Below are 26994 nucleotides of genomic sequence, written 5' to 3'. Positions count from 1 at the left end.
CAGGACACCAAACATTCAAGAAGGAAATGATCCAACACCGCTCAAATATTCCAGTGACAAAGCAACAAAAACTTGTAGTGAGACTTTTGACAGTCGTAACATGTTTTCTTGCCTTTTATTTTTCACTGCAATGTTTCGTAACTCAGGACTCACCACACCTGGAAAAAGGACCAGCACCCCGTCACCTTAAACCCTTTAATGGAACCGTGAGTTAGAAACAAAACTAGTCCAAAAACATTACAAAAACTCAAGAAAAGACATTAGGTATAACTCGTGTCATCAGTCGTTAAGAATGGCTTTGTCTTCCTCTTGGCTTGAAATACAACCACTAATACATGTTGTTTAAAAGTGCATCAGTAAACATTTGGCAAGTTTTTAATCGGCTAGCACGAAGAAAACACATTCAGGTTCAGCCTGTGAGTTGGATCATGAAGTGATATGTTCCTCTGGAAATCTACTGTAAGACCTGTGCAAAGACTGGAAGAGTCTAGACTGAACTGTGGCCGGGTTCCTCGTGTGAAGAAGGTCCAGAGAGTGAAGGGGAAGCGGCTGCTGACGGGACCAGCTGGACCGCAGCAGGTTCTATATTTGGCTTCAGTGAAGCATATCTGAGCAGTAGAAACACGGTGACACTGCTCAGTGGTGTAGCATCACTGGAGTTGAACCATCCCCTGCACTGTTTACAGAACACAGAAACCAACATGACACAGCAGGGGGCATTTCAGGTGAGCGGATTCTGTGCAACTGAAAAAAAAAAAAAAAACACGAGCAGAAATGTACAGACTGAAATGTCTTGGAACTGATGAAGATACTGAAAGGCTTCAGAGGTGGCTTGAATAATACAGACCTGGATGAGGTGCGAAACAGTCCACGTCAGGTCAAAGTTCATAGAACTACAGCAACTTTGTTAATCTCTACACAAAAGATCCCGATAGAAGTTTTGTATTGGAATTTTCAGGTGATTGTTTTCCCCATCAATGTGCTTCTTAATAATGTATTTTGACAGGTTTCAAAGTGAAGCCTTTTTAAGGATTTTATTTCATTTTAGTGGTGCATGTGGCCCATAGGAGCTTTGTGAGGTTTCAATTTGGAATCATTCCCAACTGGATTTGTGTTTTCTTTTAATTTTGATTTAAAAATAAACAGAAAAATGATCCTCATATCAAAGAGCTTTATCCATTGCTTATGTCCTTCTCAAATGTCACGAAATTGGTAACTTCTGGGCGGAATCCAGTGATGAATAATTTCTGCTGCTTCATTTTGTCCTCATTTGTTTGTAAATTCAAATTTTTCCTCTTTTCTGTTAGTTTTCAAAGGTAAAATTCCCTCCTCCATGTGCTTCATCTGAATAACGTCGTGGATGTTTGATCAAAGAACTTAAAGCTCACGCTGGTGTAAACAAAACTGGAATGGTTACAATTATTGGATGGCGACAAGTCGTGCCCAGTCACACTCCAGAGTCGGCGTACATGCCGTTGATCAGGTAGTCCACCTGAGTGTAGTCCTTCCTCTTGTAGCTCTCGTAGGCCTGAGAGGCGAACACCCCCACAGTGACCACAAAGAAGAGCAGCCCGAACAGCAGGACTGTCAGGAGGGAGGCCGTGTCCCCAACCTTCCTGGTCAAAGCCAACCCAGCCTCTTCCAACACACCTGTTACCGTAGTGACGGGCTGCTGTACCTTCCTGTCTGACACAGTAGACGCCGCCAGTGAAGAACCCGCGGATGGTAATGTGGCAGCAGCGGTGGGCTCGGCTGCTGGTGTGGTGGTGGCGGCCAGGATTGGGGTGGTGGTCACTGTTGTTGCCGCTGTGGTGGTGGATGCTGTGGTAGGAACGCCGATGATGGAAGCTGTGGTTGGAGATGCAGTGGTGCTGCCATTTGTTGGGGCCATTTTGGTGGCATTATTTGTAGGAGCTGTCGTGGTGGAATCTGTGGTAGCAGATGTCGTGGTGGCATCTGTCGTGGCATCTGTCGTTGCAGGTGTCGTGGTGGCATCTGTCGTAGCAGGTTCAGTGGTGGTTTCAGCAGAGGTTGTTTGGTTTTTGGCTTCAGTCGGGGTTAGCGCTGAAGCTACCACATGTGTGGTGGCATTTGTAAAAGCCGTGGTGGCTTTGTCTGCAGTCGTGACATTCATCGCTGAAGGTACATCTGCGGAGTTCACCGTTGATGATGCAGTCATGTTGGGTGCCGTTGCATTTGGGGAGGGAGACGGTTCCACCACAACTTTTTGTTCGAGCTCTGAAAAACTGCTAGATGCAGTTCCGTTGGTGGACTGACTCACTCCATCACCACCAGGATGAGACTGGTTCTTACTTAACGTGTCATCTGAGAACGGAGGAAGCAAATATCGAGGTTAAATGTGACATCATTTTTCCAAAAAAAGAAAAAAAAAAATCATTCAATCTTCCCACCCGTCTCAGGCGGCAGACCACCTTTGCCCACCGAAGTGGCTCCCGCTGCGATGACAAGCAGCAAGAGGAGGAAGAGGAGATGCAGTGAAGAGGTCGGCCGCTGCGCTGAAGGATGTGAGGTCATGGTGGGCTGACAGGAACATGCTCACACACGAGCCACGATGCTGCTGAAGCTAAACCTTATGGGCAGATGGAGGCGGGAGTGGGAGTGGTACCCATGACCTGTGGTAAAGACAACATGTCAATCTCCCCTTCACACACTGGTGTTAGACAGACGCTACAGTGGCTTTCAACATTTAAGAGAAGGGTGTGTTCGGATCACCCCCTTTCTTGACTCATTGATGAGAAGCTGAGTAACTGATGTGACGCATTGAAACGGCAGTATAGCATTGACAATAATTCTATACATTCATATCGAGAAGCCCAGATTTCCCTTCCCTCTCAGAAGGAACTGAGACCCGAAATCGTTCCCGGGTCTGACCCGGGGTTTCCTCCCAGGTGAACACCTTCATTGGGAGCTGTCAAGGAGCGACTGTTGGAGGAGCAGTGGCTCTACTTTGAGTCCCTCCAGGATGACCTTCTAAGAGAGACAAAGCTGGTGGCCTCAGGTGGGAGGAGAAATCCACCAGGCTACTGGAGAGTACGGTCTTTTGGCTCAGCACTGCACGGACCAGATCTCAAACAGCAGCCTTCACTCACTTGGGAACAATAAAGAAAAGCATTCTGTATACAGTATAGAGAAGGGGAGTGAAATCACACAAGATCCAGAGCGAAACATGCGTCACACACGCAGCAATAAATAGCTGAGAATGTTCATCCTGCTGCAGGGCAATAGCAATACAGAAGCCGACGCATATGATCAGCAGGAAGTGCACGAAAAGGAAGTCACTGCGATGGAAAGTTGACCGCGCTTCCTCTGAAAACATCATGAACTACAGAACAAACACGGCAGGCAGCAGTCGAGTGCGTGAGCACATGCATGAAACAAGCCGTGACGAACAGTCTTGTGGAAGAGTCGGGACCAGGATGTGTCGCGGAAACACCCGTGTGTACACGAGAGGTCAAAGGTTGCGTCGACGTGGAGACAAGTTCACCGGTGTTGACCAATTCCAACACACTTTCAGCATCCATTGTCCAATTCAACACCCCGTTTCATTTGTGCCGAAGCTGCTGCAGACTGCGCTGCGTCGTTATCGTGTTGAATTCCGACTGAATCACTATAATGTGGTAAATAAAGAATAAGTGTTGCGTTTCAGCTGTCGATGCCACTATTATCTTCAGTTATCGCTCTGTGTTTCATATAAAAACAGAACCGAGGCTACTGACTGTGTTTGGTTGAAGCGCTGCTAAGGCGCATTTGCGAAGACATTTGTTCACATAAGATGCTAAAAAAAAGTGCTGAGATTTGGCGACTTACCGCGGCAGAGTTCCTCGAGAGTGAAGTCACAGCTTCTTCTTCGTCTGACTTTGTCTTCATATCAGGCGCACTAGCGCCACCGGTGGCGAGGATGCTGCTACACTCGGGTTTCCGTTCGTAAAGATTTTATTCTAAACTGTTTGTCGGGTACGGTGAACTCATTACAATGAAATAAAATATATTAACATGTGCTAGCTCTGCGACAACCCTAACGAGTGATGACGTCTTTCACCAAGTCCTAAAGAACGTGAGAACGTTGAAAAATCGAATAATAATTTCATTAATTTGTCGCGCATTTGGATTAACTTATAAGGAAAAAACATTTACTCAATTGAACTTTGATGTGCCAACACAGAGCTCATTGATCTGAGTCTGTCTAGTTCTCCACATGGAGTCAGCATGGTCTGAGAACCACGGTCTCTGTCGTGACTTGAAGATCTCCCTCCCTGCTGCAGGCTCCACCTTGTGGACAGAGACAAGGACACCGCAGATGGAGCTTCATTCACAGCCGACTTTATTTAGGACACAGGAACGTGTGAGATGAGGTGAGAGGGCTTCTTCTTCTTCACAGTGCCTTCTACTCTCCCTTCTTGTAGTCTTCCAGGTGAGCCAGGATCCAGCCGGAGGGTCCAAGGATGGTGACAAACAAGGTTACCAGAGCGATGGCCTGCTCCTGAGGACACACACACCACACAGACCAGTCGTTGACAGGACTGCAGTTTCACTCAGCTCCATCTGAGGAGGAGCTTTTTCTGATGACACACAAGGCCGAGCTTTGGCAGTCGCACACACACACGCTCACACACACACACCTTTGTTTATTCTCTAGCGCCTGGCAGCAGGTGTGGATCATAACTGGTCCAACGAAACTGCCCTCATGCTCCTTGACTTTTCATCCCTCTAAGTTCCCTCAAATCTCTCCTCATGTTCCCTCTCTTCTCCCCTCTTCTTCCCTCACTTCTCTCCTCAATGTTCCCTCTCCTCTCTCCTCTGTGTTCCCTCACTTCTCTCCACATGTTCCATCACTTCTCCCCCCTTGTTCACTCACTACTCTCCTCGATGTTCCCTCTCTCCTCTCTCCCAAGTTTCCTCTCCTCTCTTCCATGTTCCCTCACTTCTCTTCTCATGTTCCCTCTCTTCTTCCCTCATGTACCATCGCATCTCAACTCTTGTTCCCTCACTTCTCGTCTCAGTGTTCCCTCTCTCCTCTCCTCCTTGTTCCCTCACTTTTCTCCTCATGTTCCTTCACTTCTCTTCTCACGTACAGTCTCTTCTTCCCTCATGTACGTCACATCTCAAATCCTGTTCCTTCACTTCTCTCATGTTCCCTCACTTATCATGTAGCCTCTCTTCTCTCCTCCAAGTTCCATCTCCTCTCTACTCCTGTGCATGTTCCCTCTCTCCTGTCCTCCAAGTTTTCTCTCCTCTCCTGCATGTTCCCTAACTTCTCTTCTCATGTACCCTCTCTCCTCTCCTCCACATTTCCTCTCTTCTCCCCCATGTTCCCTCACTTCTCTCCGCATGTTCCCTCACTTCTCTCCTCATGTGACACTGTTATGTCAGTTTAAAAAGTACTGCTATGAACACTACTTCTCTTACACTCCTCTTTATCACTGTAACCATCAACTTCACTATCAAGCTCTCCCCACCTGCAGCTCTGCAGCTGTGACATAAGCACGAACAGATAACGCCTGGATCTGTGGAGCAACAATCCAACTCCGACTTGCTGGGCAGCTGGTGCCACAGCACTGGAGGCCTTTCTTGTTTCACCGGGAGAACGACAACCACAGAAAGTGCTCTGTCCTTGGACAGAACTTCCTGAACACTCCCAACGCAGTCGTGTTGTTGTCTCACCATTGTTTCCTGAAATACGTTAAACACAGCCAAACGCAGGAACCAGAACCTCCACATAACCAACTGCACCGTGATCAGTTCTGGCTGACTGCTAATAATAACCGCTGCTATTATTGCTATCTCCACAGCCATCACCTCTGCTGTGGCCTCAGGTGACCCTGGCTGCAGCCGCTGCAGCTCCTATAAAACCAACCGATCTTTCTATTGTTGTCAGACTGGCTCCTCTCCTGTCTTTTTATTCTGTTGCCATGTGTTTCCAGGTGACAGAATCTAGTCGCCACGCAGGAGCAAAACTTAATAAAGAGTTCCTGAAAGTGAACCTTTGCAACGATTTAAACCGGGTTTCATGGCGGTTCTTTTCACGATCGCACACTTCCTGCTGGTGAAAGGAGCGCGCAAGGTGAAGTCGCAAGTTTTGGGTCTGAAGTTCAGCTATTTCCAGCGCTCTGGTGTACGTGCGCGGGCCAGGAGCGCCCATGGCCCGGCACTGACGCAGTCGCTTTATTGACCTTCAACTCATTTTGATTCTCCAGAAAAGTCTGATGGGGGAACCGAATACCGCGGTTCCGGGGTGCAGCTGGCGCGGACAGACGAGAAGATGATCGGTGTCATGTGACGGTGGCGCTCACTCACCCCCGCGCTGATCGTCTCTTTGGCGGGTTTGGACGTGATCCTGGCCACAGGTTGGACCTGGCTCCTCTGGAGGCTCCTCATCAGGAAGCGGGCCGAGCCGAGCAGAGACATGCTGGAGGTGTGCGCGCGGCACCGATTCTTCTGGAACTGAGACTATAGGTGATCCGAGCACGAGGCGAGACTTTGACGCCTTCTTCACTGGAGTGATCGACGTGCGCCAATTTTGAGATGCGCGTGCGTGCGTGCGTGCGTGCTTGGGTGGGTGGTTGCATGCGTGCGTGGGTGCGTCATTCCTCCAGTGTTTGAAGCGTGATCGTTGCCAGACTTCGATGTTTCGGTTTCAACGACCTCATTTTTGACGCTCTATTTTATTCTAGTTCTTCCTTTCGATTTAAACGTTTTTTAAATGAATGTCCGATTAAAGGAAGTGCGCGCAAACCCCTCGTGACTAAATTATGAGTTTGATTTGTTTCACTTCACTCCTGGACCAACCAAATACCACCTTCACGCGCATTACTGCGGTAACAAGTTGCGTTTAGTCGAGTAATCACCTTTTGATTTGGATCCTCTGAGTCTTTTACATCAAAGCATTTTTATTTTACACGATCGTTTTCGACTTTCGACGATAGAAACTTTCATATTCAACGTTTGAATTCATGCAATGCAATTGGTGAAGGACAACGAATGGATTATGAGGAGAAGATGATGAGGGCAGTTAAAATAAGAACTGATTTAGGAAAATCGACGGAGATATTTCCAGGATAAGTCCTGGACCTTCTCCCCTACTTAGATGTTCCAGGCCCAGGAACAGAACCAAGCCAAGTCTGGACCTCTTCACTGCAGCTGCTGCCCCCGTGATTTCACAAAAGCGCAATAAAAGCGCGATGGATATGTCATTTTAACTCATTAATATCGCACAAGCTGTTTAATCATCTGTTGTGTAAATGTTATATTTACGATTGTGTTTACTCTGCAAGTTTGGTCCACTAGAGGCGTCTATGTTGATGCAACACAAATGAAAAAGTTGGTCGATAAATTCAGTATTTTTTAGGTAGAATATTATATATTAATTATATACATCGTAGACCACCTTTAATTATTGTTATTTCCATAATTATTTTATTAATCGTGCATTTGTGAATGGTGCGTCGTGGCGTCGGGTGATGACGTAGCTCGACCGGTGACGTCACCCAGGTTTGTTTACAGCGGACCTGCTGCTCCTCCAGGGCCCAGGCTGGATTCTCCGGGAACCATGCCGGAAAGGTACCCCGACGTGGGCCTGTTCCAGCAAATCATGGGTCTGAACCTGGTTCCGAGGAAGAACGCCACGTTCCGGGGAAACGACACGTCGCTAAGCGACTTCTCGGGTGAGCCTGCTAGTTAGCCCGTTGTCGTTAGCATCCTCCGAGTTCCGTCTAAATGAAGATGGACTCCCGCGTCTGACTGGTGGCCAACATCACCGCAGTGTTTGTGGGCAGGGTGAGTCTCATGAGCAGGTGGGTCGAGCCGCAGAGTTGGCAGGCAAGCTAGGTTGCTAACGCGGAGCTAGCGCGTCACTGCAGCGTCAGAACATTATACGACTGAAGTTTGTGGCCAGGATTTTCCCTTCAACTCAAACGTTGAACTTATAAAAGTTTAAACGCATGTTTGCACGTGTTGAAGTGATAGAAGTGGAGCGTGCACAACCTAATGTGAACAATAAATACCGGATTATATGGCGCTCACAAGCGTCCTTTGTGTGGTGTGGACTCGTGAACAAGATCAAAGGTCAGTGATAAATGGAGCTTTTATCAAGCTCAACACGGTGAACGGCTGGAATTTTGATGCATTTAGAGCGTCGTTTTTAAAGGACTTATGAAATGCTTTTGTGTGCAACTGAACTGCCTTTCCAGAGATGTGGTACGGCGTGTTCCTGTGGGCCACGGTCTCGTCCGTCATCTTCCACCTGCCTGCAGCGCTGCTGGCCCTGGCCACGCTGAGGCAGCACAAAGTGGCTCGCTTCATGCCCATCGCCATCATGCTGATGAGCATCGTGGGGCCGGTGTGCGGCGGCGTCCTCACCAGTGAGTCACGTTCCCTCCGACATCAGTCCAATGCCCATCCTTGCTGCCTTGCTATCTTTCGTGTTTCAGGTGCCGCCATCGCCGGGGTCTACAAGGCTGCCGGGAAGAAGATGATCCCTTTGGAGGCTCTGGTTTTTGGAGTCGGACAGTCCTTTTGTGTGCTCACCATCTCCTTCTTCAGAGTCCTGGCCACGCTCTAGCACCAAACCCCTCAGCCAGACTTCTTGTTTCCACATTCCTGAAGCTGAAAGAGGAAACACTTCTTGGAAGAAGAGCCAACTTTTATGCAACTTTTCTTCTGGCCTTAATTTTCTAACCTCTCCTCAGCGCTCCGGACTCTAATACAAATCAAAGATGCTGTGGTTCCTGGAACATGAGCTCTGGAAACGGTCAGGTCGCACAGTGTTCCATCATCGGCGGGTGATGAACTATTAGGAAGCTATGAATGTATTTATCTGCAATTTATTTATGATTTTAAGTTGGTGTTTTTAGATGTCGCACACTGGTTCCTCTCACTTCTGAGTCAGTCACAGCCGAGGATTAAGTGAATCTATTTTTACTAGAATGTCTGTTCCACACTGGAATTAAAGTTGTTCAAACCAACTACATTGAAGGTCACTTCTACTTTGAGCCTGGGTTCTTCATTTTCAGCTTGAATCTGTTACATCCCACCGATGCGGCGACTCATCTTAAACTCAGCCAAGACCTCGTAACTCAGTCGTCTTTTACTCAATGAAAGAACCAGAATTTTGTCATTTAATCCGCTAAAACCTCTTTTCAAGAACTGTGAAAATGAAATGACTGAATTCTGTCCCTGTGCAGGACGTTCAGAACATAAACTCCTCAAAGTCAGAGAAGATATGAAAGAAAAAAAAAATAAAAACCATTCTGCATCGTCACGGCAACAAGGACTGGTATTCGGCAGAGAGTGGAAACACTTTGGCACGAACAGAACTCAGAACCGCGACTGGTCGGGTGATTCGGGGGCGATTTCTCCGCTGCACGAGACGGGACGGAGCAGACATCCTTCCAGACGTCCTGGTGATGCGTTTGTCTTTATATAAAATATTTAATTCATACAATCATTTCTTTAACTATAGCGACATGACTCGTAAGATATCAGATCACCGCATAGGAACAATAGAATATAAACAAATGCAGAAAGCAAAAATCTGGGCTTCGTCCTCTCAGTTCTCCGGAGTATTCCTGTACACGTGTCCGTCAGTGAGGAGCCAATAGGAACGCTGCTGGTCTCTGTGGAGGGGTGTGATTGGTTCAGCTCGGAGCGGTGACCCCTGCTGTTTGGTCAGGAGGAGGCCGCTGCCTGGCAGACTGGATTGGCCGAGGTGGGGCGGGAGGGCACTGGCGCCCTCATGCCGGCCCGTTCACCACCGGTTCTGAAGGTGCAGCCGTCTGGTCCGACCTGAGAGAGACAGGAGGTGGTTACCTCACTGCCACCATCTACTGGCTAAAACGTGCAACTGCAGTTTGGTGACGCTTTAACCAAGTCCATGCACAGCTGAACAGAAACACTTCTGAGACAAAACACGTTTCTCTGAGTGAAGAGTTAACTCCTTCAGTATTTCACAGACATCCCATCCAAATGTTTCTGCTTATCAAACGATCATTATGGACGGAAGAGGCGGTCAGACTCACTTGGCGTCTTCGAGAGCTTTTTCGTGAGGACCGTTGGGGAGCTCCACCGGTGACTCGCACTTGTCAGGACTACCAGGACCAGAGAGAAGGACCAGTTACAACGGAAATGTTGATCATGAGCCTCAGAGTTCTGATTATGTTTCTAACTGCAAGTGTTTCAAACTTCAGTGTTTCAATGCATTTCCTTAAGCAGCTGTTTCTTCTGCAGTATATTTTTGGCAGGTAACTGCTTCAGTTCGGGATGAATGAGGAACAAACAAGTATAAATGAATAAAGATTAGCAAAATGGAGCAGCACAGAGAGCGCCAGCCTCCAGCAGGTGAAGAAGAGAGTGCAGGCAGGGTGGAGAAGACTGACAGCTTTCACACCAGCATGGCTTTAATTCTGGAACCAATACTGTTCAGGATTCTCAGAACCTCGGTTCATAAAAGCTGAAGGCCCAACTTCAGTGAGGGGGGAGGCGGGAGTCAAGAACACACCGACAAGCAACTGTTTTCATCCAACAATCCAGCAGGTGTCGGAAGCATTTGGTGTGGACCAAGTATTGGTTGATGTGTTTTGCAGCTGTGACTGACGCCCACCGATGAGGTCAACTTTGCTGCTTCCAAACAAGTTACACATCCCGCTTGAAACATTTACAGTTACATTGGGGAATCACAGCTACACTGGTGGTGTGAGAGTGGCAGCAAGAGTCAGGCTTTATGGGACAGTAGTGGTCACTGCCATGATGCACCAGTGTATCAGGGTGGAGGAAAGAGGTCAAGGCGAAGATATGAAGAGGAAGAGTGAGAGTGGAGAGGAGGACTGATGGTTTCCTGACCCTGCTTTGGTGCAGCTGCCGTCGGCCTGTAGCTCCGAACATGCACTTTTCTCTTCATCGCTGCAACACAAACACAATGACTCATTAAGCGCAGGCTGCAGCTCCAATGCCGACTCCTGCCACAGAGACGAGGATGGCACGTAGGGATGTGAAGGGTGACGCATGCAGAGTGGACGGACAACACCAGAAATCAAAAGGTGACAGAGAGGCGCACAGGGAGGAGCAGAAAAATGTACAGCAAATGGAGAAAGTCAACAGCTTTTGCCTGGTTCGCTAGCAGGGGCTCGTTTTGCTCGGTTGAAGGACAGCCGAGTCGGCAGTCGCCGGACGAGCCTGTGAGCTATTTCGCACAGATTGGACCAAAATAGATTGTCAGCCGTCAGTCTTGCTTTGTCGCAGAGAACCACCAAACCATGATGATCTATGCAAAAGGACGAGCAAATCCATTCAGTCTCAGACAAAGAGCGGGATTTTAGGGATGTGCACATCAGTAGGGGAACAGTTGAACCATTTGTGGCAAAAAAAAAAATAAGACCGCAGAGGGCGCTAGAGTCATGCTCCATGGGGACCAGATGGGATATCCTCCATTGATTAAAACTGATTTAATAAACTAAATATATTTCACTTTTTTAAAAGCTGGGTTGCTGGTAAAGCTGGGCTTGTTTCGAGTTATGAACTCGCTGCGGATGAGCCACACACATCTGTGGGGTGAAGCCAAGTGTCAAGAGTGGTTGGTGTTAGGGTGAGATGCCCAAGTATTATCAAACATTATGTGTCATTGGAGCTGAAACACCCTGTGTATCGGTCGCTGACTTGTGTCTGTCACACAGTGAAGACAAACCACTCAAGTGCGCACACCACTAGTCGGTTGACCGCCACTCTGTTCAGCAGGAAATAAAGGGATGATTGAAAACACGTCTTAACAGGATGAAAATTCGGTAAAACGGGCGATAAACTGAGCTGGTGCCACGACTCAAATACATTCAGGACTTAGGTCAAACATCCTGCTCTGACTCACTGAAACCTGTGTTGACTGGAGTAAAAGACGAGGGAAGAGAGCTAATCGAAAGATGAACCTTCCAGAAACTGCACTTTGACAACACCTTTGGTAGAAAGACATGCAGAATGGACATGAAGTAAACAAAGAAGGAGCTAAAATAATAATCAAAAGGTCAAAAAACTGGGAAAGAAAAGTTGGTGGTTGACGTGACAGTAAGACTACACCACGGCTGCAGGCTGATCTCTGATTGGCTGTACATACCGATATGATTTCAACACTCTGAAGAAGACCACACCCACAACGCACAGCAAGAGAGAGAGAGAGAGAGAGAGAGGAGGGGAAACTCAGGTTGTAAGTGTCACTCGGTTCTGAAGACAAGTCAGTTTAGTAAGACAGAAATCTGGCAGCATCAACGAGCAGACGGGACAGAGGACGACTGCTGGACACAGAGACGATGTGATCCAAGTGCAGGCAACTGCAGTTCTGTCTTCAGTGAGCAACTGGAGCGGATCATGAGGCAGAACGTTATGATCGGGAGCCCAACACTGTGTCACGCCCCGCCCCCGACTAGTGGCGCCGCTCTCGTGGAAGGAAAAGCAGTGACACCTGACGAGGCCTGGACAGGCTTTGTGACCGTTTCCAAGACAACAGCCTGCTTTTGTCAGCAACACTGAACCGCAGGTGAGCTCTGTCAGTCATCCACCCAGCGGACTGGTTTCATTGCTTTTCCTTCCTCATGTCAGATACTGACCACTGCGCACAGCAGCTCGCTTGGGTTTGGGTGACAACAGAGGGGCATCCACAGTGTTGGGGGGTGGTCTTGATGCAATGACGGATGGCTTTAACCTCTTGAATTATTGAGCAACATAGACCAGGACGAACTTATGCATGACTCATTTGCACCACATCGTCAAGAGGTTCGTCACTTTTGAACACACATGGATGTTTATGTGACATGGACGTCATATTCCGGGCTCATAGATCAGAGCATGAAATCAACACTGGCTTACCAGGAGCGATTAAGGAGCTTAAGTTAAAGTTTGCGACCATTATTTAGTATTTTTGCTTGACCGAGTATTCCTTGAGCAAAGCACCCAGTTATCTGACCTCTTAAAGACGGCCGTTTCAGTCTTGGCGTCCACTGTCAGGCTGACGGTTTCTTTCATGGAGCCGTTAATGACCGTCTCTGTGATGCTGCGCTGCTCGTGGCACGTGCTCTCCTCCTCTGCTTTAGGCCTGTGACAGTCGCTGGCGCAGTTGGATGAGGGAGAAACCGCTTCGGTGTCCAGCCAACCGTCGCAATCTGGAAGAGCAGCGAGACGGAGGAGCATCAACCGACAGACGTGAGACGAGCGGAATAAAAACCAAGCTAATACAGAGAAGAAAATAAGAGTCTAATGATACCAGTTCAGTGCAACACTGCTTCAATGGAAGACCAGTGGTGCAGCACCAAGAGCTTTCTCTTACCTTCTGACTGCATTGGTGCATTGACACCCAAAGGATCACTTGATTCTATGTTGGTCTCCATGGCGACAGGAGAGTTGCATCTCAGTGGATCTTTGGGACTGAAAGAGATGAAATGCTTATCAAGCCGATCCGAGGCCCGACCTTGACAAACGTGTGCTAAAAGTTACCTGACGGGGGTGAAGTTCGAGAAGTCCGCCCAGCCGGTTTCAGAGTTGGATGTTGTCGGAGGAGTGGAGCTCCAAGCAGCATCTGGTAGCGCTTCGGTGGAGGTGGCAGACGGGGACAGAGGAGAGGGGGTGGCGGCGTCATTGGGGCTGGAGGCCACGGCGGTCGAGGTGCCAGTGTCCATGGGGATGTCGTCAAACGTAGCCGTCCACACAGGCCCTGAAATGTTTTGCCTCGGTTAGAGAAAGTTTAGGAGACCTTCTACCTGACGACAAACCTGCATCAACTTCCATCCTATCATCAGTACCGCTGTTGGACGCTTCAAAGGCGTCTCTTTTGACATCTTCCTCTTCGGAGTCTGTGCTTTCTTCACTGTCTGTGCTCCCAGAACTCCTGCGATAGGACAAAATCATTGCTATCAAAGGAGCCGAGAACAAAAGCATGAAGCAGTGCAGAACAACATCAGGAAAGGATCTGTGGTTGACACTGACGGAAGTCAGCATTAGAAGTTATGAAACCAGCAGGCGACCAGAGTTTTGACTTCATGTGGGTTGAAATGAATAATCGTCACTGGCGGTGAGCTTCACCATCCAAGCTCACCTGGAGCGCCTCTGTGCCTCTGGTGCAAAAGTGACATCTTTTTCCTCCCAAATATCCTCCTCGTCTGAACCAGGATCTTCAAACTGCTGGATTTTTTCCTTACACCGAGCCTCAAACAGAGCTATATTGGCCTGTGAAAGCAACAAACACCATTAGACCCACTGACACAAGACAACAACAATGTCTAATAACAGCCAATTCTATCTGATACAGAAAACAATTAGACTCGGCCTGACAACCATTAATGGTGTGGTCTTGGTGAATCAAATGGTTTTCCATCCCACATTCATGGTCCTAAAGAGCGTGGCCACTTAAATACATGCTGCTCAACACTCATACAGTCAGAGATGAACAGTCAAAGTACTTACACTTTCATTTGTATTCAGTGAAAAATTGATGTCTGATATTCTATCAAAGGGAATACTGCAATGTTAAAGAGAACAGAGATTAGTTCAGTTAGACACGTTAGGCATCCGCATTTGAAGAAGCAGAACACACATTTCACATGGGGGCGATAAGAGATACTGCAGACACGTTAGCTCCACTAAAAGCTGCACCATGAAATCTAAAAACTGAATACTGCGCCGATGCGTTTGTCAAGTTTGAATCCACAGTAACCATGTTTTTTTTTCAGACCCCCCTCTTTGTTCTTCTGTGCATCAGAACAAGGGTATCATAGTGGGGTGGTTACGTTTACAATTTTCTAGAATGCCCATTAAGATACACATACAAATTCACCGTCTATTTGCTTAAGAGGCATTGGGACTATAAAACACTTAAGTCACTGAGGTGGCTGTCAAGGCTCTAAATATTGGGTACCAAAAACAAGACACCAACAGCATTAAAGCCAGTCATGTATTTTAAATCCATTAATCTGGCACAACTAATTCGAAATGAACTTTTAAAATATAGTTGGTTGTTTTCTGTAAATTGTTTTGAAGGTGTGGCATGGGAAAACATGACAATTATCACCGAGACAGTGCCATTCTCACACAGTGTTCTGGCTTCATATCACTGGTGTCTTGTCCTTGTGTGTTTTGAAGTGTCATCTAGAAAACAAGTCGGGTCATGCGCAGTAAGTACTCACTCCACAACATCGTCCTGATCAGCAAACTCTTCATCATTGAAGCCGAACTGCTCAATAAAATTGGACGTCATTTGTTGCATCTGATAATCAGAAAAGGCCTGGCAAAGCCCAGGACCAATGATATAGATAATGATATAATCTTAGCTCTACACACAGGTGGACATTCACTTCACAGTGGGGCTGCACAACGAACCAGGAGACACTACAAGGAGCTGCAGAGTTTCAAGGCAACAAGTTCCATACTGGCCAAGGTTTACATATAAAGTATATATATAACATTATTTACTACATTTTGAGGAGTGATAGAGATTTTAACACATTACATTTTTAGCATTAAATCAAAATGCTCTGTAAGTATAGCGACTCAGCCACTTATCCTGATGACCTCAGTAAAACTGTCAACTTAAAGCCAAACAAGGTGATAGCAGCACCCTGTAAAGCTCAAGTATTGCATCCGTATCTTGTGCAGCCCAACTTCACAGAAAATACAAATCATTAGCTGACAGGTCATATCATGTACAGAATAATGAATGTGTTAATGAGCATGCAATTACTCAGATAAATCATTAAGCAGCCTAAAGTAAAAGGTATTGATCTGCAAGCATTAGTCGTTCAAAGGTTAATTTGTGTGAATGTAAGTGTTCACACACCTAGTGAGAGCAGTTACATATTGACATTTTCAGTGCTTGATGCATTACTTTGAGAAGCTGGAGAACTGTTCATCTATCGTGCATAGAAAATGTGGCTGGAATCACTGTGGCAGAGCCACAAGATAGAAAGTCTCTTCTTAAAAAAGCTTGGTGCTACAGTGAATATACTTTAGACTGATGCATCCTGCTCGCATGTAGATGTTTAAGCTTTGACTTGGCTTTGTTTACAAAACTTGACCTGCAATCGATGTGTCTGTTTGTGTTCTGATGGTCTTACTTGTTGTAGAGAAGAGTCCTGATGGAAGCTGTTGTCTTTAAAATCTACCTCGTCGTCGCTCGAAGAATGGATGTGATGCGTGTTCACCTGAAGGAAACGAGTCCAAACAAACCCTTATTAGTTTCATGTCTCATTCACTATTCTGTGCAACACATAGTCAAGGGTTTAGCAGATTCTGATGAGAAACCATCTCGAGCAAGACGACTTAAAGGAACTAATCTGGTATAAGCCAGTGGCATATAACTATAAACCGTTGTTACATGACTACACAACAAATTTAAATAAAGAATATTCATAACAGTAAACATCTGTTCAAGTTCAGGAGTTAAAACATCTGGAAATATGCACAACTCAATAGCACACCCTGCTGACAAATATGGGAAGACTTTTTTCTTTACACATCAATTAGCCATATGGCGAAGTAAGAATTTAAAATGCCACAAATACAGGGTTATTCTGTAAGAGTTGGCTGCATAGAAAACCTTTCAGTTACTTATCACATTGACCTCATGTCTGGTGGCTTGTCTGGTATAATTGGGTTAAAGAACTGGTGCTAAGGCCACTCACCAGGTCAACAGTGTTTCTCTTGTTTGTGTCAGCCAGCTGCCCTGAAATAAAGGCCTCCCATCCCTCTCTTTCTGCTGCTGGGAGCTCTGTGACAGAGACATGAATGAAAAATTAATCACAGTTCTCTGCTGTGAAAAACACAGACGACAGGCATTGGGAAGGAGGAACTAAGGAACGCGTGATGGGATTTTTGACTTACCAGAGATATGCTGTTGTATCTGGGATCCGTTTGGACCTTTGTCACAATTATGTACTATTGAGTTTGCTATTCTTGTGAGGTGACCCATGTAGCCCCGTCGCCGTCCGCCTTCCGACCTAAATACACAGACACATGACTATTTAATTCCTTTCCAAATGATTATAGACTCCAAAAGAGGCTGGGAGAATAGTGTTTCTACTTCATTTTGTAGCTTGAATTCAGCATTTGTGATTGGTGATGTAAAGTAAACAAATTTAGGAATGATCTTTCACGCACAGCAGTTCTTCAATGGTATAGACATGACACACTCACTTGATGAAATGCATGCTTTGAATGAAATCCTGTTAAATAAGGCTGCTTGTCAGTGGAACGAAATCAAAGCATGTCCATCAAAATCGTCCATCACTCAAAGCCCTTTTTGAAACGACTATTAACAGATACGACTATGAAATGAAACAAAACTGCATCAACTTGACACCAATACTGAACTTTTGCCCCAGCTGGGTGCGTCAGCCGTTTACTGCGTGTATAAAAGCATGGATTACGCTGGACTTCGAAATGAAGGCTCTCTCTTTCTGTTACTTTTCCCATGACAAAACACTTGCATCCTTCAAGCCAATGCATAGCACCTCTAAACAGCCAATTGTTCCACACAGCGCACGTCGCAACGCGTGTGGCAATAATTCACTTAAGCAGTGAAGGAAGTCATTCAAAATTCATTCATTTGCTTTGACACTTCATCATAAAATGATGTCTGGAATAACCTCACTTCAGTTGGTGGATGGGTTCTTTAATGTTCTGACATCCATCTGTTTTATATTGACTAAATGTCTACTGAATAAATAGCCACTCACTGTTCTTTTTCATTGGAGCTCCAGGCATCAACGATTCTCTTAATAAACTGGCACTTTTGAAAGAGCTGTGGAGACAGAAACAAATATTATGACTGAAAACACGATAGCAACTATGATCCAGGCATTTTTATGAGCTCGCACATCAGGAAGTGAAACAGTCCCAAGATTGTCTTCACACTACTATCAGTTTAGACGCCACTCGTCCAGTAAAGTTGTTCAGTTATCAAAGGGATACACATGTACTTTATGTTGGATATAGTGTGCTACACGGACACTTCTGAAATGGAGACGGACCTGTGGTTCAGCGCCAAGTCACACGCATAGTCAAGGAGTGGTGAATTCTTGACTGTGGAAATGCTCCCAACTCGCAAACTGTGAGCTCTTAACCCTCCAAACAAAGCACTTCTGACACGTAAATTAATGATACTATGCCTCTTACACTTTCTCAGTCCAGGACAAAAAACAACCCATTATGGACATTTGATTAAACGCCATCCATCTTACGTGTTTGATGAGGATGCTCTCTCTTTCATTTTCCTTTTCAGTGTCTTGCTGGATGTCGGTGGGGGCAGGAGGCAGAGCCAGAATCATGGCAGTGCAAATCTCAACTTGTATGTGAAGAAAGTTGTTCCAGATGTATTTAAAATACATATCCTGTAAAGAAGTGAGCACATTATCAGCCAAAAAAAAAAACCAACCCATTGTCTTAAGTGACGAGTTCAATCCCAAATAAATCTAAAGATGCGGCACCCAAACACCAATGAAGGCGGTCTGACCATTTTACAGTCATGAAAACAATTACAATAATTAATACACATGGGCAGAGATTTAGCAAACGCACAACATATTCATCACGTTTGTGAATTGCATACTTACTAGTATGACTCCTAGTGTGTTGAGGTTAATAAGTTCTGTGTTTATACTGTGTGTGTTGCTCTGCAACAGACTGGCCACCAGTCTAACCACATTTAGCCTGGTGTTGCCCACAGGAGGATCCAGAACCCCCCATGTGGTCTTCATCACATTCTTCTGCAGGAAAATATGAAATGCACAAAGGGAGTGAGAAAAAGGAGTAAAAGAAGATGTAAAAAGAAACAAACATCCATTCACCACCTTTGGGGGCTCCAGTAGCAGCTGGTGGAAGTCTTTAAGTCGAGGTCTCACTGCTTCCAAGATGCTGTGGTTTACAGAGAACAAAGGGTTGGACATCCCAGGGGGGCATTCCATATGACCTTCAAACCTAGACCAGAGACAGAGTCGGGATTCACAGCCAGTCCAGTTCAGCAGTTACACAAGTCATACCATTTTCCTTATTTCCTGATATTTGCAGCATTCTCTATTTTATGAAAACTGACAGAAGCTTGCCTCCAGCTATGAAAACTCCCCACAACAATGAGCTATCAGGCAAAGTGCAGACTGAGAGGGAATCACTTTTACCTCGTAGTCAGCAGCGCTGAAGCGTTTCATTATAGAAAAGTCAGCTTAAATGTTGAAGCTACTCTAGTTTGGGGATATTTACTTAAGCACGGGTCACTTCAGAGTGTTTGCCATTCCTTTGTACAGAATTGGCTTTACAGGTGTGGACACCTGCTGAACAACTGCACCATGTTTGGATTAGTATATCCATTTGCACTGAGTCACCAAAACATAATAATTGAGCTCACTTCTGTTTTCTGCCAAGAACTTTAACCTGGAAGTTAAAGGTTCTAGGAACCAATGTTGAAACATCACAATTTCATGCCAACATTCCTTGAATTATGGAGAGTTTGTTTCACTATGTCGTTTCACATGCAGATGTTTTTTCAAACATGGATAATCTACAGCCCATATGACTCGAGTTAACCAAAGATTTTATCTAAGCCGTCAGAAGTTTTGTTATTATAAACCACTATTCTTCTGCCATTAGCCGTTATTTAAACACTGCTACACACAGTTCCACTGCCATGACTCAGTGTAGCAAGTCACAAAGGACTGTAGTGTTTAGCTTCTTCACATTCAAGGATTCAAAATCAAGTTTCTTTTGTTTTGAAAATGTGAACTGACTATTGTTCTTACACAAGGCTACCATCATGTTATCAGTTGGCAAAAGCATTAATGAACCATGAGAAAGAGAAGAGAAACATACGCCGGTCTCCTCGTCTCAAATAGTGTAAGAAGGATCTGGATAACGCTGACGATTGCAGAGTCGTTCTTCTCCTTGTCGAAGATATTCGACAGCAGCTGCTCGACTGTCTCCTGCCTGAAGAACCATGAGAGAAAAATACTTCGGTCAAATATGACTTAGGAATGATTTTAAGTGTGAAGATGGTCCAAATATTAATCACACCCTTTGGCCAACACAAATAAAAGGCATCCTCTAAGGGTTACTACTCTCGAGCACACGCACAATACCATGAGGGAGGCATACTTTTCAAGTGTGGCCAGAAGAGGATCGGGTTCAGAGCAGCCTTGGACCTGGAACATCTGGTCTCTGCTCAGTCTGATGATCTCACACAGCGACTGGGAGGCATTGGAGTGTCTCTGTCAAAAACAGCAGGGAAGGTTTCGATTCGTCAGGTTTAAGCCGAACAATACTACAAGGACAAAAAAAAAAAAAAAAAAAGTGCTGGGACAATTATAGAACTTCACTAGAGCTTCCACATTCGAGATCTGAGATCACAAATAAGCCATTTTTAGAATGCTTTCAAAGAAAAGAAGGCATCAAAAGGTTTGAACTAAATAATGTCTATTTTCTCATCGACTAAATTGACCTACAAAGTAAACTGAAAATAACTACAACATTATGAGTATTCAAAAAGTGCATTAAATACAATTCTTATAAGCAGCATGGTAAGCATAGAGCTCTCCTATACAATGTTCTCCTTTTGAAACCCCCCCATGCAGGTGATCATAGTCCAAGCACATGCAAAGAAGTCTAACTATTGAATCACTCAAGTTACAGCTGAGTTGACATTTTTGTTTATGCATACAAAAGGGTGCAGTAGAGTTCAAAGTGAACTGGTTTACCACCCATTGACGCCATGAAACTTGCTACGTTCAAACAGTCCAGCAAATCACCCATCAAACCATTTCATTATTTTTAACCCTGCAATTAACAAAGCTGTTCAGCTGTGGTCACAACATACAGTAGCTGGCTCCTGTCTTTGATGACACACACGCAGTTAAAACACTTGAAGCGTTACTGGTAGTACAAACAGGATGAACACAGATTAATGTCACCAAAACTCACTTCATCCATGTATGTACATCAACATGTACTATACCATTTTCCCCTCACAATTTATCCACTTACAAATCGTAATAAAAAAAAAGCCGCAGTGTCAGACCTTTCATGCAACAATTTCCGGTATAAATTAATCTGGCAAAAATGACGGCACAGCAAAATGAAAAGTCGCCATTCCTTCAGATTTAAGACCTTATTTTTTGGATGAAATCTCGTACATGGGATGAATTGAAGTGGAAACTGGAAAACGCAATATGGAGGAGGATATGATTAAGACGGTTTTCTGTCTTTTAATGTTGGGGAAAAAAAAAAAAAAAAAAAAAAAATATATATATATATATATATATATATATATATATATATATATATATATATATATCCAAACACAACTAAATGACAGGAGCACCACTGGGTACCTGAAGGAACAGACTGGATGATGACAGCCCCAGATTGGAGTGAGATTTACTTCTAATGATGAAAAGCGTTTGTTTTTTTTAATCTTTCTTTATTCAATGAATAAAGCATCCTCCTTGGCTTCTGTATATCTCTGTTGGATCGCTTCTTGATTGGCTACATTCCGTTCCAGTCGGCGGAAGCCCTGAATGTCACACAGTCTTAACCACATGTTAAGACCCTATCAAGTGCTATCTGCGTACAAAGGATTCACCTTCTTTTGTACTTCCAACAATTCACACACACCGCCGTTTGATTCACAGATTAGCAGCTAAGCACTTACATCCTCATCTTGAGAAGGTTGCACCATGTCCACAAGTCTTTGAATCACCTTTTCTTCATTCAGCCACTGAGGGGGGGGAGAAAAAGAGAAGCGGTGAGACCAACTCGAGCAAACAATCGCCACACTTATTTGACTCACAGTGAGAACATCCTGTCGCAACTGTTGTGGTTCAATGCATGTGAGCATTCTGAGCAGCAGGTCCATTATGGCCGACGTCCCAATGTGTTTAATCATCAAATCTACAAAATCTTCCCGCTTCCGCAAAAAGTCAACAATCTGAAGAAAGAGGCATCAGAGTAAGAATTGCTTTAGCAGCAAAACAAAACACAGCGTTCTAATTATAGCCTCCGGCCCACCTGCTCAGGTTTGCGTCCAATCAGGATGGACAACACCTTGGAAAAGAAGCTAGCCAACAGTGGGTTAAGAGGCGGCTCATTCTGAAGGAAGCCGTATAGTTTCATCAGCAGCTTTTCGTCTTCCCCTAGTCGGTCATTAATTTGACTCACATCTGATGTAAGTAGCTCGCATGATATGTTTGGATACCTAGGAAGGAAAACAAACAGTTATACAACAGACATCGCATAGCAACCGGCAGAGATTAGGTCTCTCATTGCATTATTCAAATCAACAGATTCAAAATAAAGAGTGTAAAACATGTTCATACCAATCACACTAACTAATTTCAGTTTTACCCTTGCAAATGGATGCATTATTTGTAACTGAATTTAACTTTGCATTGTGGTTTCTTACTTGTATTTGACCTTCTCGTCCACGTCTGTGCAGGGCTCCTGTGTGATGAAGGTGACCAGGTCTTCCATGCATTGTGGTCTCAAAAGGAAGTCCACAAGTTTGTGGTTCTGGGACTTGCACTCTTGCAGGACATCATCCTCATCCATTACCTCCGTCAAAGTCAAATCCTCCTTCTCCAGTAGCGTGTCAATGTGAGACGTGGTATGGAGGTCAAATTTCCAAAACATCTTGGCTCTAAAGTGACCACAAACAAAACGAGTCTGAGGTTTTTCCACTACAAGGGGAAGTGACCATGACGTTGAACTTGGCCACAGTAGCTTAACAAGCGTGGACATCATTTGAGATTTCCTCAAACTTACCCCAAAGAGTTTGGAGTCCAGGTGGAGCTCAGGTTACAAAGAGGTGTATACTAGTCTTTGGGAGTTATGGCCCATTCCAGGCTAGCCAGCTGTGAAGGCAGGCAGACCAACGGGGAACTTAAAAACAACACAATCCTGCAAGACAAAAAGATGTTGCTTCTTAAACACTTGGAAAACAAGTACATAAAACTCAGACATATAACCAAGACACAAAGTTACTTTTTTAATAGTAGAAATACCAACAATCAACCACAATTCAGTCTCTCTAAGACCCCTCAACACATTAACATCATAGCAGATTAGCCCCATTACATCACATGCCTTCAGGAAGTCTGTCGCAGTTGTTGAGCTGCGCCTCTGGAGACTCACATTGCTTCAAATGGGATTTAAAACTATAAATTGGTTCTCAGAACTGCCATCATCTGGCCTATACACTCAGAACATCTAAAATCAAGAGTGTTCAGTCAATTGTCCCTACAAGCATAAATCAGTGACAAACTCCACAGAGACAAAGATGAAGACAGGGGGTTCAAAAAAAAAAAAGCCTCTGGATTGAAACGTCTAGCAACAAGCAGAAGGTAATCAGCAAATAAGGGCTGGTAATAAAAGCAACCTTTGACAGCATTCTATAACACAAGAGATTGGAATGGAGCCAGAGCTTGGCTTAATCAGCTCAATGAAAAAAATGAAACATAAATCTCAGTGAATTGAGGTCAAAAAGTTTAACACAAAGAATGTATTTATTTGGACCAATTAAAGAACCCTTCCATGTTTTTTTTCTTTATTCCACTGCAATAACCTGCGCTGCTGGTGCTTTTTCACTTGGCCGGAATATTGATCGTCTGCCTGAATTCCGGACACAGTCATATGAGCAATTTATTATGGCTAGGAATGTAGAGGACTGTAAATGAGAGGATGTGGTTTATGTTCATAATAACTGCCCTAACAACAACACAGTAGCTATACAGTTCTCAACTATCTTAGTAATGGCCTTTTAGATTCGCAAGTTAACAAATAACAGTAGGGATTATCCACAGTTTCCCTGATCAAGGGAGTTAAAAAAACAAAACAAAAACATCAGATCAATGTATAATTTAGTCAAGAGTACAATGATGCAGTCAGAGAAAAACAAGCTAAATCGGCTTCATGAATCACGCATTGAGTTTGATTAATATGCGTCTTCCAGTTGTAACAAACTCATTACTCATTAACCAAAACATATTTTGTCTGTTAGAAGACATTTATCTTCAACTAGACAAAAGCTTCTTCTTCTACAGGAGAGCAAATTGGTGACATGAAAGAAAGGAATCTTCTTTATTGAAGACACCAGGCACCTGCCGCAGCAAAATCAATTGCATCTGGCATCGCAACAACTTAAGTGGAATACTTCAGAAAATTACTTTTATCAAGCTTGCTGCTCCGAGCAACTGCTCTGAGCTTGACCAAATAGAAACTCAAATATGCCTGCAACAATCAATCACTTTTCAATCTATTCATTTTTGAAGTACCACATTGATTTCTCCGTTGCTCTCCCCACTGCTCAAGCATTTTTCATATTTACTCCAGACTACTTGAGCTTTTCTCCATCTCACTCCAATCTGTGGACGGCAGCAAATGTGCTCTCAACAGCAGAAATTACAGTCTGAGAGACACATGACTCGTTTTTCACAAACATTACAATGATTACGCGAGGCAATAACAATTCCAGCAATTTCATGAATGGAGTTATCTCAAAGATCTTTCGCAGTTTGAGGCCATGTCATGTTGAAGCATATGTTGCCAATTCAACAGAGGCAATTGATGAGATTGTATTGGCCTTCAATCAATTGAGAATACAGTTCTTCTTTCTTACTCGGTTGTTTATTCATCTCAACAGGGCTGCCATAAAGGCTTAACTGCAAAAGCTGCAATGATAAAGAACAGAAAAAAAACCCCATTTTATTCTGATGAGATCCATGGCCTCAAATATAGAAATGAAAACATCACCATCAACTTACGACTAGGACAAGTCACAAACCATCTTAACCCATGAGATGCATACAGGTTGACAGGCGTGACTTGTCTGATTATAGTGTTGTAAACAAGGCTGGGCAATTAACTGTTTAGTTTTTTTTCATTTTTTTTATTTAAATCAGGATTTTCTTATTTGGCCAAACATGAAAAAGATTTTCTTCTCCTTCCCACCTTCTTCACCTTCTTCCCTCTTGGTAGACAACTCTCAGTGAAAGAAAAGTGAGGACAGTTGAAAGGCAGCTTTGCTGGTGAACCTGTTGGCCTATGACATGTACAGGTGGGCGGACACGGACCTGTATGACTAAAGTGTAGTAACTTGTAATTACTTTGTTGTAGTTACTGGTTGCATGTTAAATTAAAACCATTTAACTGCCAACTAGTCAAGACTGTCTTAACAATAAGTGAACTTGTCAGCACGCGACACATTTGACTGTAGTGTTATAAATAGCTAACACTTGTACACTGTTAAATGCTGTTGCGAAACTAACATTTCCATGGCTCAAAATGAGGTTTGAACAGTTAGTTGTCCTGGTGGTCCCAGAGCCTCGGCAGTCACGACTAATTGATCAGTCGATTATAGTCGACTTATCCTAGTAGCCCATGAAATCACTTGCAAAACCCAGCTATTGCTCGTATACTAAGATAATAACATTTAGTAAGCTGACTTCGGCTCATGAATTAATGACGGAGACATGGCTATAGTTGCTAAGCTGCCTTTTGGGTGAAAGAGGAGAATCGGACGGAAAATCCAACTTCAGCTGTCAGTCATGAAGCAAGTGTGGCGGCAAGCTGTCAGTAAACAATAACAGCCAGTCACTCAGGCGATGTAGCCGGCCACAAAAACAGAGAATATTATTAAACTCTAAACATAATAATAGATTCCAATAGACCATTAAATCATCGGAAATGCGGGATTGCTGGCAAACATCGGCAATGAAAAAGCCGAAAGGCAGCGGATACGTGAGGCGCCGGGGATAGCTGACGATATCGATCAATACCTGGAGATGATACGCGCATCTACAGCTCGAACAGACTGAAGCTTGAGTCAGAAGTGACGGGCCCCGGAGAGAATCTTCTCTACGCAACACAAACATACCGGTTAGCGTCGACAACCAGCGTTAGCGTCCGTCGGCTAACCTGGTTGATGTGGAATCACATTTAAAACGCGCTTACGCTTCAAGTATACAAGGCGCCGGATACATTGCCGTGGTTAGGGAACAGTACTCGAAGTATGTGGAAGCAGCCGAGTGTAAGTGGCCAAGCATGTTGGACTCAAGTGACAGAGAAGCGTTAAGATGGCCAAGTGTGCTATCAGCTAGCGGCTAGCGTTAGCCGGCTAATCGTCTCTACTGCACCAACCTCCTTTAAAAGCTGTTAATGTACCTACCGATAGACACTGTTAGACGTCCAGCCTCCAGCATGTGCCTTATCTTTCCATTAGTCCTGTTTACAGATGAAGCAAAACAATGTAGCGTTGTTTAAAAGATGATTCTGACAGGCGCGAAACGTACTATGTAGGAGAGCACTTTCCAAGATGGCGGTTCCGTTAACTTTACCGACCCCTTCCCCCACCGCAACTGCAGTGCCTGTCACTCAAATAGCAACTGCAAGCCAATTGGCTGCAACTCCAACGCTAAGGAAGTTTCTGTTGTTTGATTGGCTCCTGCGTCTCCAAACGGTCGCCGACTCCGTCTTGGCAACACAGGCAGAGGAGTTTTTAATGACTTTTACCGGAGCTTGCATTAATTCATTTCATAATATGTATTGTTTTAATTTACAACCGTATTGCCGTGGACACACACGAAGCAATCGTAATTCCCCGTCATTTGGAAAAAAATATTCCACGAAGAATTATGAGCACCGCCCCCGTATTTTGTGAAGTTATAAAAACCAGCGTCCCTGCACAACAAGGCCACGCCCATTTCCCTACTGAAACACCGCAGAGGAAGGTTGCTCATGTTCAGCACTGAGTATAATGAAACTAGGAAAACACATTTATCATTGGATTACATTGAATCATTAGATGTGTGCCCCTTCATTCAATTCATTTTGCTGCTGCAACTCTAGATAATACAATATGGTCTTGATGATTATTTTGTGTACAGTAGCACTATTAGATGGTTATACAGAAATATAAAACACAGTAAAAACTAGTAGAACCAAGTATCAAAACCTCGATAAGAACTCAAGATC

General features: G+C 44.6%; 4 protein-coding genes across 11 annotated transcripts; 1 reads left to right on the top strand and 3 right to left on the bottom strand.

Annotated features, from left to right (window-relative positions):
* Window positions 1-98: 98 nt before the first annotated feature.
* Window positions 99-4161, bottom strand: wu:fa25f02 (integumentary mucin A.1). 2 transcript variants are annotated; one of them, XM_053884946.1, is made up of 3 exons: window positions 3829-4161; window positions 2412-2633; window positions 99-2325 (listed from the first exon to the last, which is right to left on the bottom strand). In XM_053884946.1, exons 2-3 carry the CDS (start codon window positions 2533-2535, stop codon window positions 1448-1450), a joined length of 1002 nt encoding a protein of 333 aa, XP_053740921.1. In that variant the 5' UTR covers window positions 2536-2633; window positions 3829-4161; the 3' UTR covers window positions 99-1447. The 2 variants fall into 2 exon arrangements, with proteins under 2 accessions (XP_053740921.1, XP_053740922.1); XM_053884947.1 differs by lacking the exon at window positions 3829-4161 and adding an exon at window positions 2918-2964.
* Window positions 4162-4321: 160 nt separating this feature from the next.
* LOC128770470 (cytochrome c oxidase subunit 8B, mitochondrial) lies at window positions 4322-6561 on the bottom strand. Its single transcript, XM_053884951.1, has 2 exons — window positions 6316-6561; window positions 4322-4501 (listed from the first exon to the last, which is right to left on the bottom strand). The coding sequence occupies exons 1-2, from the start codon at window positions 6424-6426 to the stop codon at window positions 4406-4408; spliced, it is 207 nt and encodes a 68-aa protein (XP_053740926.1). The 5' UTR covers window positions 6427-6561; the 3' UTR covers window positions 4322-4405.
* Window positions 6562-7493: 932 nt separating this feature from the next.
* On the top strand, window positions 7494-8981 carry tmem170a (transmembrane protein 170A). 2 transcript variants are annotated; one of them, XM_053884950.1, is made up of 3 exons: window positions 7494-7682; window positions 8208-8378; window positions 8448-8981. In XM_053884950.1, the coding sequence occupies exons 1-3, from the start codon at window positions 7568-7570 to the stop codon at window positions 8576-8578; spliced, it is 417 nt and encodes a 138-aa protein (XP_053740925.1). In that variant the 5' UTR covers window positions 7494-7567; the 3' UTR covers window positions 8579-8981. The 2 variants fall into 2 exon arrangements, with proteins under 2 accessions (XP_053740925.1, XP_053740924.1); XM_053884949.1 differs by having other exon boundaries at window positions 8208-8981.
* ppp6r3 (protein phosphatase 6, regulatory subunit 3) lies at window positions 8696-26352 on the bottom strand. 6 transcript variants are annotated; one of them, XM_053884941.1, is made up of 27 exons: window positions 26313-26347; window positions 26189-26244; window positions 22789-22923; window positions 22430-22663; window positions 22036-22222; window positions 21818-21955; window positions 21680-21745; window positions 20128-20240; window positions 19846-19959; window positions 18834-18960; window positions 18597-18749; window positions 18225-18374; window positions 17721-17785; window positions 16867-16982; window positions 16668-16753; window positions 16101-16187; window positions 15174-15271; window positions 14455-14509; window positions 14087-14217; window positions 13764-13879; window positions 13489-13705; window positions 13322-13419; window positions 12962-13157; window positions 12116-12133; window positions 10855-10914; window positions 10035-10103; window positions 8697-9801 (listed from the first exon to the last, which is right to left on the bottom strand). In XM_053884941.1, exons 4-27 carry the CDS (start codon window positions 22654-22656, stop codon window positions 9750-9752), a joined length of 2739 nt encoding a protein of 912 aa, XP_053740916.1. In that variant the 5' UTR covers window positions 22657-22663; window positions 22789-22923; window positions 26189-26244; window positions 26313-26347; the 3' UTR covers window positions 8697-9749. The 6 variants fall into 6 exon arrangements, with proteins under 6 accessions (XP_053740918.1, XP_053740920.1, XP_053740916.1 ...); XM_053884942.1 differs by having other exon boundaries at window positions 22789-22877; window positions 26313-26340; XM_053884943.1 differs by having other exon boundaries at window positions 8696-9801; window positions 15174-15253; window positions 26189-26352.
* Window positions 26353-26994: the final 642 nt, after the last annotated feature.

Source organism: Synchiropus splendidus, chromosome 14 (assembly GCF_027744825.2).
Source record: "Synchiropus splendidus isolate RoL2022-P1 chromosome 14, RoL_Sspl_1.0, whole genome shotgun sequence".
Taxonomy (NCBI): Eukaryota; Metazoa; Chordata; class Actinopteri; order Syngnathiformes; family Callionymidae; genus Synchiropus; species Synchiropus splendidus.
Note: the sequence above shows the minus strand (reverse complement) of the source record. Positions and strands in the feature narration are given on the sequence as shown.